We start from the raw sequence: 13,404 nt of genomic DNA, 5'->3' as shown, positions 1-13,404 counted from the left end.
ACCGGCTTCGTTTACCCCACAGCCGGGCTGCGAGGGTCTTTAAGGACCCGTGGATCTTTAAAGGATCCAAGAACCCAAGGATCCCCAAAGGATTTAACCCAAAGGATTTAACCCAAGGATCTTTAAAGCTGTTGCAGCTCACTGGTCGGTTCCCAGCAGTGATTTTGGGGAAACTGGGTGGGTGGGGATTGGGAAGGGGCTCTGCCCCCCTGGGCAGGCTGTTCGCCCCCGCAGCTGGGGGCTCCCTTTCCTGCTTCCCAGGAAACGCGTGGGACTTCTCCTGCTCCAGCACGTTCAGCTCATCCCCTTCCTGCTGCGTGTGGCACCGGGCTGGTGCAGCAATTTGCATGCAGGTGCCTCCAAATCCGGGCATGGCTTGGGCATCTTGCACAACGGACTGCCCGTGCCTATCGGTCTCCTGTGTGCGTGTGAGAAAGCAGAGGGGAGGTGTTCCTGGAGACCTTGGGAGACCCCTGCATAGCAAGCCATTATTTTAGGGCTGCCAAACAGGAGAAGAAACTGTTTGGGGGGACTGGGGTTCCCCTGGATGCCCGCAGAGCTGGTGGCCAGGCGGTGCATGGGGTTTGGTGGCTTTAGGGAGCTGGGGACAGGGCGAGGAAGCGCCGTCCTCAGCATCTGCCCTGCGTGCAGCACTTGAGCAGGTAACCTTCATACCCAGCTGGAAAACCAGCTTATCAATATGCTTCCCTCTCTCTGCCTGTACGGTCTTGAGTGGGACGGGTTTGTCCTTGCCCTGCAGGTGAAATAGAAACGCACGCTTAACTATTCCCCGAGTGATTAATATCCAGCGTGCAGCTGCCTCCGTGTTTCGCAGCCCCGCTACCGCTGTGATTAACCCTGACGCAGTTCCCTGTGGGGGTGACTCACCCCTGGGTGCTGCTCGGGCTGCTGAGCCGTGCCGAGCCACGCGTGGGGCCCGAGGGCAGCAGGAGAGGCTGCTCCGAGGGGCTCCAGCTCCCCCGGCAGGGCTCCCCTCCAGCTCCTCGTGCCGCCGTTGGGCGCAGGAGGGAGCCGCAGCGCCGGGCGCGTGCGGGGTGATGCCAGGGGAGAGGTCGCTGCCCCCTGTGGATGCGCCTGGGCTTGTGGATGGTAACCCACAGCGGGCGCCGAGCGATAACTGGGGAACTGGGTTGGAGGTGAAGGCTCCTGGAGGGCAGGGGAGAGCTGGAGCCGTCCTCTCCCAGCCCCGGTGCTGACTCAGTGCTTGGCACAGCCAGGGCAGCGCTCTGCCACTTGCATTTCCCTGGAGAGTGGCTGCCTTTTGCCACCCCCGTGCCCCAGCCAGAAACGTGCCCAGGTCTGGGAGCCCTGGAGCTGGGAGAGCCCTGCCCGGGGGGTGCAAGCAGGGACCCCCCGGCCTCCAGAAACAGCCCCCACACTCTGCTGGAGCCAGCGAGCTGCCCGGGAGCTGCACCCAGCCAGTGCTCGCCGTGGCAGCATCTCCTGGTGTCTGACGTCTGGCTCGTTATGTAGACACGGGGTCAATGAATATTAACCAGCAGTAATTAGCGGACACCTGCTGCCAACTGCTCAATAATTTCTCTCTCAGCTTGGCACCCAACCCCAGGCCACGCTGGGTACGGGGGCGGTTTGGCTTTGCGCGGAGGGGCGACGTGATGTGCTTGGCTGAGCAGGCGGGGGGTGACACTCGTCTGTGCAGAATTAATTCCAGCCCGGGTGTACCTGCTGCCTGGAACTCGGCAGTGTTGAGCGAACAATGGGAGAATTTGGGGGTGATTTCCCCAATTACGCCCTCAAGACAAGCAAACCCCCGTGCCATGATGTCCTCTGCCTTTCCAAAAGTGCGCTGGGGAGCAGGAGGGGGCAGCTGGGGTCTGTGCGTGCTGCTTTCCCCCCATGGCTCTGTCAGTTTGGCTTTGACACCCGGGGATGGAGCAGCCCTCGCGTGGTGCCCAGCAGCCCTTGGGGGAGTGGTGTCCCCATGGAACTGGCTGTCACACCGGCTCCAATGGCACGGACACCACTTGGCTTCCTGCCTCTGCTGGAACGCTTACCCCCCTTCCTGGCCATCGCCGTGACACCTGTAATGGATTTTGGGTCCTTGCCTTTCTGAGAGTGCAGTCCCAGAGTTTTCCCCTCTCCGTCCTGCCCAGTGAGGAGCTCTGGTGCTGGCCATGCTGTGGAGGTGGGACCTGCTGTCTGTGTGCCCTGCTGCTCGCTGTAACACGGGGCCCAGCGGGTGCTGTCCGCTCCAGCACAGCCCTCGCTGAGCATAGGTGAGACTTGAGAGCCTGTGTCTGACCCAAAACTGCTGCTGGAGTTGGGTCACGATGCCAACCACCACCATTTCCCATCTCCTCGGTTAGGGAGGCGATGCAGAGTGCTGCCCACCTGTGTGCCATCCTCATGTCCGAGCCTGACCCGTGTTTTCTTTCCCCTTTCCCTCCAGGCGTTGCCCTGCTGTCCAGCGAGTACCCGGAGCAGATCCTGCCCACCCTGCTGGCCCGCTACGGGCACCCCATGCAGGGCACCGAGGACGCCCCGGCTGCTGTGAGCAGGATGAAGCTGGGCGAGGTGCTGATGCGCGTGACCCGGGCGCTGGGTGAGTGGTGCCTGGGCACAGGGTGGTGTTGGGACATTTTGGAGATGAAGGCCAGTGAAATCCCAGGCTTTGTAGGGCTGGGGGTTCCTGCCGTGCCCACTCGGGATCACGGGGGTGCGAGCAGATGGGGCCAAGCCCCCCGTGGGCAGGGGGAAGCCGAGGGGACCCCCACGGTGCAGGGATGTGAGTGGTGCCGGAGCAAAGAGGTGAGCAGGAAAATGCTGCCGGGAAAACCAAGCCTGAGGCTCGAGTGTGTTGCACAAGGGCCTGCGGTTCCCTGGAAAACCCCATCCTCCTGCCTGCGGGACAGAGGGGAGCTGGCTCCCGGGGCCTTCCAGGCTTCGCCCTGCGTGGGGGGACTGGCCCCGTGGGACCGGGATCCTGCCCCGCCACCCGGCAGCTTCCCAGCTGAAGCCCAGGGGCAGGAGCGGGGGCGCGGATCCCGCAGCCGGCCCCCCTCACCCTCGGCAGCCCTGGCTGGGTTGAGAGGACGCCGGGAAGCGCCTGGACATGCAGGGCTGAGGGATGAAAGCTGTGCGAGGCCTTTCCGGCAGCTGCTGTTGGGACATGTCCTAAAACGCCTCCTGCTTTCTCCTGGTAGAGGCAAGGCTGACGAGAGCAGGCATTCGGTGTTTCCAGGACACCAAGGGAAGGAGGAAGCCGCTCTCCCCGGTGCTGTCCATCCCAAGGGGCTGAGCTGAGCTGGGACCTCCAAGGGCAGCGCCTGGCAGCCTGTCCTCCTGGCCCACGAGCTCTCCCTTCAGTGTCTGATCTCGCTGGGGCATGAGAGGAGCACAACGAGCCCTGGTGCCACAGCCAGGCCCCCAGCTTGGCATCCGGCCCTCAAATTGTTCCCACCAGTGCCAAGCGGCAGCTCTGTGCCACCCTCTTTCCTGGAAACCCCGTGGCAAGGTGCGACCTGCCCAGCCTTCACGCAGGTAACCGCAGCCTATTGTTCGTAACAGTCGTGCAGTGCAAAAGGGCTCCTCTTCCTGGGCACAGCAGACACGGGGAGCCCAAAAAAATGCTGTGTGCTGCACCCTGAGCCCCCCCCATGCTGGCAGCTCAGGCATCACCCTCGGTCCCCATCCATGTGGGATGCAGCACGCTGCATCGCCCAGCACAGCCCGGCTGCTTGGGACAGCAGCAGCACGGCTTGTTCAGGCAGGAAGGTGACTGTATGCCCCGCAGTCCTGCTTCCAAAAAAACGGGCAGAGAAATGCTCCCATGTGGGGAATCGCTGCCTCCTGTGGGGTCGGTGTGGGCTTGGGGACACTTCACGTGGTGCTGTGCTGCCCGGCTGGGTGACAGCGGCCGGCCCCGTGCTTCCTGGCTCTGCCTGCACTCGAGGCACGCTGAGCTTAGCTCGGTGTTAAGGCAGCAGCTGTTCCAGATGGGGAAACATCTGTGCACGTCTCCTGCGTGCCGAGGAGTGACGTGGCAGCGCTGGGCTGCTCGTAGGAGCTCTTGGCCAAGGCTCCAGCGCTCCCCGTGAGCGCTCCCCGCTCTGCAGCAGCTGCAGCTCAGCGTCGTGGGCCGGCCCCACGGGCCCTGCAGCGTGGCCACTCGGGCTGCCCGGGTCCTGTGGCTGCAGGGGCAGCTCCTTGTGCTGCATCCCGTAGGGTTGGTGCTGCCTCGGTCACATTTTGGCCCCTGGGATGGGGACAGGGATGGAGGGTTCACGTGCTGCGCCCTGTGCGGTGCTGGTTGTTTGTCAGCAATCACACCGCTCCACGTGGCAGCTCCCTGCCTGCCACACGGCTGCAGAGCGGGGTCACCCCTGCACTGCCACCTCCCGGGTCCCCACAGACCCTCGGTGACAGCCCTGCTCTGAGCCCTGCCCCAGGGAGCATCGCAGCTCCTGGCAGCAGCTCCCCGTCCTCCCTCCTCGCTGCGGGAAAAGTCTCTTGGCTCTAGGCGTGAGCAGCAATTGGCAAGGGGCCCTTTCTTTAAAGATAATAACATAATTGCACTGCAGTGTGTCAGTGTTTTATTCAGCTCCCCGGTACTTTGGATCCTTCAAAGGCGCTTTATCCTTTAACGACACCTCCTCTCGCCTCCCAGGCGGGCGGGAGCTGTGCTTGCAGGTACGGGGATGGCCGGGCAGGCTCTGGGCCAGGCTTTCAGGTGCGAGGAGGAGCGGGCGGACGGAGGGCTGCGTCGCCCACGAGTGGAGCCCCGAGGGGAGGGCCGGGCGAGGGGCACGCTCGGGGTTTGCACGTGGCAGGGCTGAGCCCTGGCGCTGAGCGCCGCAGCCGTGCCCGTCCCAAACGCGGCCCCGTGCCCTTCGGTCCAGCTCCGTGCCAGGGCTCGGCGGTGCTGGGCCGGGACCCAGCACGGGCACGGGACGTGCTGGGGCTCCCCGGGGTGCTGCTGGGGGGGGTGCTGGCAGCAGCAGGGTGGGCACGGCCCCCGCGGGGGCTCTCCTCCCCGCTGCGGAGCCTCTGCTGCGGGCAGCGACTGCGGCGTGTCCTGGCGCGCCTGCGTATTTATAGAACACGCTGCGCCGGGTTGTTTTTGTTGCAAGGCTTTGGTCCTCCAGACAAAGGACTTCTCCGGTGCTTCCAGAAAGGCTTTGCTCCCTGCAGCAGCACCCCTGTGATTTGGAGCTCTCCTGCTGCTGCCCTGCACCTTGGGGCTGCCGTGCCGCCTTCCCCTGCTTGCCTCATCCTGCTGGAGCCGTGCCTGTGCGCGAGGGGCTGCTCCAGGGAGCAGGGCCGTGGGGAGAGCTGCCCGACTGGCTGCAGGCAGGGCTGAAGGCAGCGATGGGGAAACGATCCCTGCCCTGCTGCCCTCCTGCTGGAGCAGAGCTGAGGATGCTCCTCCCGCAGCCCTGCAGGAGCCGTGCACGGTCCCCTGCCACCAGCGGGGTCCTTGTCAGCCCCTTGAGGAAGCGTTTTGGTTCCTGGCACCTGGCAGGAGAGAGCTGAGGACAAGTTGGGATCTGCTCAGTGTTGGGACAAGGACAGGAGCACACGGGGCTCTGCAACCTGACACAGCGGGGGCTGTGTGTGGCTGCCCCGCCAGGGCTGGGGGGGAGCTTTGCTCTCCCCCCTCCCAGGGTCTGTGAGGAATTTGCATCGTCCCTATGGACGTTAGCTGCAAACCCATTAAATCCACTCCAAGTGCCAAGGCAGCCCTTCTCCCTTCTCCCTTCTCCACTGGGGCGTTTGTCTTGCTGCAAGCGAGCTCCGAGAGATCCCTGCAGCTTTTTTTCCCCTGCTCTCCCCACCCAAACACCTCCCCAGGTTAGCCTGTGTCCAGCAGCCCGTGCTGCACAGGATCTGCTGCTGCAGGAGAGTGCCTCCGCCTCGGGGGCACTCCTGGCCAGCATTTGGGTCGTGCAGGACCCGGGTGTCCTTGTGAGCGGGGTAATTGTGCATGCAGGTCACTGCCTGCGCACACGCAGCTCTAATTAGCTGGCTCGCACATCCCCGGTGCCTGCCCGCGCTAATTGGCCGTGGGCTCTGGGCGCTGAATGATGTGAGAATTTGGGCCTTCGCACTTGGGATTGTTTATTTGCAGCACGTCACCTACCTGAAAGGCCCAACAGAAGACTGAGGGAATACGTGATGATGCACCCAGCGGCCCCAGACAAAGCTCTGTGCTCGGGGCTGCGTGACACGAATCTTACCCGAGCGGGGGGTGCCCGGTCCCCAGCAGTGCAGGGGGTCACGGTGAGGGATGTGGCTGCTCTGTGCTCCAAATATTGCACCCAGCTGTTCTGCAGGACACAGATTGGGCCCGAGCTTCTGTCTCGTGGCTGTGCTGGAACCCTGTGGGGTGTCCTGGCACCCAGCCGTGCTGTGCCATCCGCCCGGCACTGCGGTGAGCGCTGTGCTCTCTCTTCTCTTGCAGGGGACATGGTGGTCAAGCACCGAGAGCCCCTGATCCACGCCTTCCTGCGGGGCTCCCGGGACCCGGACAGCGTGCTGCGTGCCAGCAGCCTCTCCAACCTGGGGGAGCTGTGCCAGAGGCTCGGCTTCCAGCTGGGCTCCATTGTCCACGAGGTACCGAACCCCCCGACAGCCGCCGTCACCTCCCCTCCTGCCACTGCCTGGGGCTGGGGGCCGTGGGATGGGGATGCTTCAGCTGGGCACAAAGTCCTGGGCTGTGCCGCCCCAGGGGCCTGGGCTAAGGTCTTTTGGGGGCAGGTAGTGGGGACGGGAGCTTGGCATGGCACCAAAGCCCCCAAAGCCCCCGGGGGAGCCCCCAGCTGCGCTGTAGCGGGGCTGGCTCTGGTTAATGAGGCTGCTTCGTCACCTGCCGGCAGGGTCGCTGCCGGGGGCACAGCAGCACGGTTCCTTTCACAGCTTACTCCGGGAGAGGACGTGAATGATGCTTGCAGATATTAGAGCGTAAAAAAAGTCATTCAGTCTGAAGCAAACGCTCGGGTGATTCTAGCGCTGAGTTTCAGGGCTGAGAGCTTCGGCAGCAGCTAAAAATGTCTCAGTGATGGGAAGTGACAGACAGCCCCAAGGAAGCGCAGCGGGATCTGCTCCGCCCATCCTCGTTTCCCTAGAGCAGGAGACCTCAAGGCATATTCTGTACCTGCCAAAGGCACCTCCTCCCCCTTAACGAAACCTCCTTATCCTCCACGCTACCACTGACGGGGAGCACTCGGTGCCCACGGGAGCGCCGTGGCAGCGGTGCTCAGCCCTCACCCGGGTGGGTGCCCGGGGTGGGGATGCACAGAGGTGCCCCGGCTGTGCTCCTGCGAGGGGCAGCCAGGCTTTGGGCACGTTTCTGCCCCGGCTGTCCGGGTGTCCAGCACCCAGCCTGGGAGCCAGGGCTCTGGTCGGGCTGTGGATGTTGCAGCGGGGCGAGGAGCACAGCGTTGGGTGTGGGAGCTGCAGCCCAGGCTCGAACGGGGCCAATCTGCATCTGCTCAGCTGGCGAGCACCGTGCTCAGCTCGAGGGGTTTGGCCGTTTGGGGAGCTGCGAGCATCAAACCCCCAGCGCCGTGCTGGTGTGGGCAGCTGGAGAGGTTCAGGGCTGGAGGGAGGCAGCGGCATCGGCGCGGCACGCCGGCTTTTCTCCCTGGGTTCCCTCTCGCTGCTGCTCACGCATCAATGGGGTAATGACAGCGTTTGATGAGATGCCAATGCACCACACATGCAGCTATTTCGGGAACGCGCTAGCTCTGCTAATTCTTCCTGCTGTCACTGGGTGTTTAATTAGGTTCCTTCAACTCTGCTTTTTTTTTTTTTTGAAGCTCTCAAAGACATCCGCGCAGCGCTCAGCCCCTGGCAGGGAGGTGCTCGGTGCCCCGCGAGCACCGGTGCTTGAAGGAGGCACGGCCCCGTGGCAGCAGCGTTCCTGTGGGGGCTTTTAAGGACACTGCGTGACACCAGGAGCACTCTGCAGCCTCAGCTGGGCTCGGTGCCCCGATGAAGGCGAGCTTTGCAGCGGGGCCAGCGCTGCCTCCCTCACCTGCTCATGCTCATGGTGCAGCCGCTGTCCCCTCGCCCCACTTGCTTCCCAGCTGCTCAGGTCACACCAGCTGCTTCACCCAGCATCGCTGCCACCACTGGCTCTGCAGGACTTGCAGCAGTCACGATTTCTGCTGCAGGAGCCCACCCCCTGGCTGGGCGCTCTGCGGCGTTGCAGAGGGACGCAGGGCTCGCGAGGCAGCGCCGGGCTGCAGCTCCAGGGCTGGCAGGAGAAGGGCGCAGGGACACGTCCCCTTCCTGGCGTAGGGAAAGCCTTTGTGTGTAATTACTGATGGTGAAATCCTTTCCTGAGCACGCTGCTCGGCACCGCTCTGCGCTGCAGCTGCTGGCCGTGGCGGTGCCCTGGGCTTCCCCAGGCAAATTGCCCTGGCTGCTGCCCGGGTGAGCGGCTGCTGGGCTCTGCTGCTCCAGGGAGATCAGGGCAGCACGGCGAGAGCCCGAGGTGCCAGGAGGGTTTTCCATCCCCCAGCCTCAGGCCCCACGGTGCTGTGGCTGCCTCTGCACCGAGTGGGACCTCCCTGCACGTAGCCGAGTGCCAGAGCCCCACGCCGTCCCTGCCAGGTCACCTTGTGTCCCCTGATGGGGACTCTGAGCCCCTGCCCACGGGTTGGCCATGGGTGGTGGCACGCGTCCTGCTGATGTCCTCCCCGTGCTGCCCCCCCAGGTGACCTCCTGTGTGACGGCCATCGCCAAGACGGACCCCGAGGCGGAGGTGCGCCGAGCTGCCGTGCACGTGGTGGTGCTGCTGCTGCGGGGGCTCAGCGAGAAGGCTACCGAGGTGGGTCACCCCCTGCTGCCCCCCGGGACAGCGAGACCCTGTCCTGGAGCATGGTGCTCCAGGGGTTGTCCCTGCCCTGGGGTGGCAGGTCCCGGTGCTGCAGGGCCAGGCTGGCAGTGGCAGCGAGTGCTCTCGACACGTCCCCGCCTGGTGACGGCTGCAGTCACCCCAAGCTGGCGTTGTGGCTCCGGCATGTGCGGCAGCTGCAGGGAGTTAGGAGAAAATTAACTGAGCTATAATTACCTGAGCAGCTGCAGGCTTCCTCTGCCTAAATTACTGCTGATTCTGGTGCAGGCGGGTGCTGTGTGCCCTGCTCCCGCTGGGAACGGCCGGGAGAGGGCTGGGCTGGGTGCAGCAGGGACGGAGTCATCCTCACAGCTCCGATGCAGGCAGCAGCTTGGAGAGCCTGGCATGGTGACAGCCCTGCCAGCTCCTTGCTGCAATCACTTCAGTTTCTCTCTCTCGGCTTTCTTTAAGCCAGAGCTGCCCTTTTCCTATCTCTCTGTCCCTCCATTCTCGCCCTCCCCGCAGCTCAGACCCAGCATGTGGCCTTTTGGGGACAGCCTGGTCCCCGATACGTTCCTCTGTGAATGCAGACACGCAGCACGTCCTGGCCCCAGCCTCGAGCAGAGCAGCCCCTCAGCGTGGGGCTGTGCCTCTTGCCCTCTGCCCGAGCTGGCCCCGTGGCCACCCAGCCTCGTGCACAGCCCGGGGGTGACCCCTTGCAGGGTCCCTGCCCTGGGGACGCACGCAGACGGGTGCTTGCGAGGGCACCGCGGCAGAAGCAGCCGTGCAGGAGCTCTCCCTGTGTGTGCTTTGTGCTCCGTGCACGCCTGCTCTTTGTTTCTTTGTGGAGGCTTCAGGGAAGGCTGCCGGTGTCACTGCCGGTGTCACTGCCGGTGTCACTGCCGGTGTCACTGCCGGTGTCACTGCCGGTGTTCCCCTCCAAGGCTCGTTGCTCCCCCAGGTCGAAGTTTCTCCTCTCTGCCTCCACCCCCACACCCCCAAAAAAGACAGCCTGACTGTGTTTCCTCCTGAAGGCAATCCCAGTCCCCACAGCTCTCTTTCTGCTTCCCATTTTGTCCCCCAGCCCGTGCAGGAGGGCCGGCTCCTGCAGCACTCAGCCCCGCGTCCTGCCCGGTGCTGGGGCACCGACATCTCCCCCGGGCAGCAGCACCGTGCAGCCACAGAGGTTTTGTTTCCCTGGCTCGGAGCAGCAGCAGGGGATGAGCCATCCTCACCTCACGGCTTCCTAGAAGGGGCAGGGCTCCTTGCTGCAGGGAGCCCCACGAGGCTGGGGGCCCGGACGCGGATCCGCATCTCCCTCTGAGCTCGCTCCAGCTCCCTGCGCTCCTCTCGAGCTCTCTCCCTCCTCAGGGCTCTGCCCTTCAGAGCACCCCGCTCTGGGAAGGGCCTGGCTCCTTTCTCAGCACTCGCAGGAATCTGCCCCTGAAGCCATCGGCGCTTGGCACCTCTTCCTCCTGGCACCCACTGCTGCAGGCGGCCGAGCTGCGCCCTCCTCACGGGCCCTGCAGCACAGGGCTGAGCCCGGGGACAGCTCTGTGGGGCGGCTGTCACCCAGGGGTGGCTGTCACCCAGGGGCTGCTGCCAGCACTCAGCCACCACGGGGGCTCTGCCCAGCCCCAACCCCCATTTTGGGGTATGTTAGGGCACAGCTGAGTGGCACGGTGACGTTTTTGCATTGCAGCCGTGAATTACTTTGTCTTCCCCAAACCACACGGAGCACCTCCTGCTCGTGGCCCAGCCTGAACCCATGTCTGTTGGTCCTGGCGAGCCCAGCAGCTGCGGGGCCTCTGCCAGGTGCTGCCCACAGCAGCTTGGGGCTGCTCTCTGCGTGCCCCCTGCTCGACCCACAGCTCGTGGCCCTGCACTGAAGGGCCACCACGCAGGGCCCTCCTTCCTGGGGCAGGGGGCCGTGGAGGTGCATCCCTTGGGGCAGTTCCAGGTTCTGGGAAGCCGTGGGTGTTGCCCTGAGGGCCCCGATGATCGATTATTTGGCTTGGGAAGGACCAGGCTTGCCAAGGTCATCACCTCACTTCCCGGCAGTGTGCTGGGACTCAGTTCCTAGGAAGGAAGCAGCCGGTTCCCTGCGGGAATCCCCAGCGGGCAGCTCCAGGGTGCCCCTCCGCAGGTAGCTGGGGCTGGGCACGGGCCTCATCCTGCAGAGGGGCTGCGGGTGCTGCCCCCTCGCCGGGCTCAGTGTGGCAGCACTGCACGTGAGCAGTGCCAATGGTCATCACCCGTAGCTGCCCTCGTGCGCTGCGCCCACCACGGCTGCTGCCAGGGCTGCCCAGCTCACGTCCATCTCCCCCAGCCCTGCGGGTTTGGGGGCCTGGGGAGAGCCGGCAGCACCACGAGTGTGTGGGGAAACTGAGTCACGGGAGGGGAGGGCAGTGAGTCAGTGCAGCAATGGTGGTGGGGCTGTGTCCTGGCGCTGCCCGGGTGGAAGGGGCACAGCCTGCCGGGGCACGCCGGGTGCTGCGCTGGGTGCCGGCGGGGCTCCGGCGGGTGCTGACCACGGCTCTGCCCACGGCTCTGCCCTCTGCTCTGCCCAGGTGCTGCGGGACGTGCTGCGGGACCTGTACCGCCTGCTGAAGCACGTGGTGGCGGCCGAGCCCGACGGCGCGGCCGTGCTGCACGCCCAGCTGGCGCTGGAGGAGCTGGGCCAGGCGGTGCGGGGCGGCCTCTTCCCCCCGCAGGTGCTGGAGAAGAAGATCGTGGTGCTGCCCTAGCAGGTGCTTCCCTACGGAAAGAGACTTTTCCTGCTCGATTTTGCTCCCTGCAGGGGACGGGTTTGCTGCGCCCTCGGGCCGCCTGCAGCAGGTGCCGGCCGTGGTGGAAGCGCGGCGGTGCCGGGGGCAAGCAGCCTCCCCAGCCCCCCTCGGCCGGGGCAGCACGGGCCTCACCGGTTCAGGGATGTTGGATTAAACGGAGAAACCCTCTGCAACGTGTGTGTGTGTGATGTTTTTGGGACCCACACGAAGCCCCTGGGTGCTCTCAGCTGTGCTCATTCTTGCACGGTTGGGATGGTGACAACAGCACGGGCCGTGGAGCCCCCGGGTCCTGGGGGGGGGTTTGGGGCATCAGCCCCCTGGAGCAGCCCTTCATGGGGGGGTGCCCAGCTTGGAGCCACAGCACTGATGCTTGGGCTGTTGGGGCTGGAGGCAGCACGGGTGCTGCGGCTTCCCCTGAGACCATGGAGGGAGCCAGGAGGGAGAGGGGGCTTCGGCTGTGACCGTGCCAAGCTGGCTGGTGGCACTCGCCCAGCCCAGCCCCTGGGGTGCCCGTGGGCATTGAGGGGCATCGAGGGGCACCAGCCCCAGGTGCGGGCCAGGGAAGAAGATCCCTGGAAGCAGTGGCTGAAACAGATCCAAAATGTTGTGATTTTAGCCAAATTGGAGTGATTTCCCCAGTGGGGAAGAGAGAAATGGAGCTGGTGTTTCCAAGCCCCTGCCCCACTGGCACCGGGGCCCCCTACTGCCTTTTTGGCAGCTCCTAGGGCTGGGTCTGCGGGGTCCTGCGGGGCACCTCTGTGCCTGGGGACATCCCAGCAGCAGGGTCACTCCTCTCCCTCCATCAAGGCAGCCCCCACCTCACCGAGGGGGACACCCCAAACCCACAGAGCACCGTGCACCCCGCTGTGGGCCAGGAGCTGCCCTGCACCCACAGGACAGGGAGGGAGCGGGGACGTGCGGGGTTGCACCAGGGTACCCAGGGGTCCTGCAGCCCTGAGCCCCCCCAGCACCTGCAGCAAATCCGTGCCCCAGCCCCCCCGCCCTGTGCTGGGCCGAGGGATTGTGTGGGGTCAGTGCGCTTCTGCCCTGCAGGGTTGGGGTGCCGGGATGCAGCACAAGCCCAACAAAGCCACCCGTGCCGTGCCGTGCCGTGCCGTGGGTGCAGGCAGGGTGGGTGGCCAGGAGCACGCTGTCCTTGATGGAGCACAGCAGCAGCCGGGCGCTCCCCCTTGCTCTCGCTGCTGCCGGTGCCGGTGCCGGGCTGCGGGATGCTGCCGTGCCGGCACTGCCTTGCCAGGGCCTGGAGCAGGCAGCCAGAGGAAGGGTTTTGAACGAGAAGTCTGCATTCGTGCTGCTTTCTGGGCGTCTGGCTGCAGTTCTGCCGCTGTGAACAAGGAGATTTCTGTGCCGGAGGAGGAGGAAATTTTATTTGTGCCTTGGGAAGCGCTCGTGTGGAGAGAGCAGGGCGAGCAGCGGGGAGCTGGGATCGCACTGAAAGGTAACGGGGCCAGGGGGTGACCCCGCTGCTGGGCACCTGCACTGGGGTGGGGACACGCACCCTCCTGTCCCTGTCCCTGTCCCCTCCCTGCCTCCTGCAGCTCGGCACCCACAGCCCTGGGGCACCTCTGTGCACCCCTGCGCTGGGGACAGGACCACGCTGGGTGTCACCCCACCACGCAGTGCCAGGGTCCCAGCTCGTCCCTGCCCTGCTGTGGGCAGGGGGACACCCCCGGGGAGCCCCTCTGGGTGAGGGACCTGAGCGTGGGGGGTCTGAGCCCGTGGCAGCGGCTGCAGCTCGGGGGGCTCAGCGGGCACGGAGCACCCCGGGGCGGG

At 65.2% G+C, this 13,404-nt stretch overlaps 1 protein-coding gene across 1 annotated transcript in view; it reads left to right on the top strand.

Moving 5' to 3' along the window:
- TANGO6 (transport and golgi organization 6 homolog) overlaps positions 1-11,783 on the top strand; it is a 30,154-nt gene extending 18,371 nt beyond the window's left edge. The window contains 4 exon segments of the mRNA XM_084294598.1: positions 2,432-2,584; positions 6,443-6,594; positions 8,702-8,815; positions 11,392-11,783. Of these exon segments, the coding sequence (XP_084150724.1) occupies positions 2,432-2,584; positions 6,443-6,594; positions 8,702-8,815; positions 11,392-11,568 (596 nt within the window). The 3' untranslated portion in view covers positions 11,569-11,783.
- The last annotated feature ends 1,621 nt before the right edge of the window (positions 11,784-13,404 follow it).

The sequence above is a fragment of the Netta rufina genome, assembly GCF_964035555.1.
Source record: "Netta rufina genome assembly, chromosome: 13".
In the NCBI taxonomy this organism is placed as follows: domain Eukaryota; kingdom Metazoa; phylum Chordata; class Aves; order Anseriformes; family Anatidae; genus Netta; species Netta rufina.
This window is presented reverse-complemented; position numbering and strand designations above follow the sequence as displayed.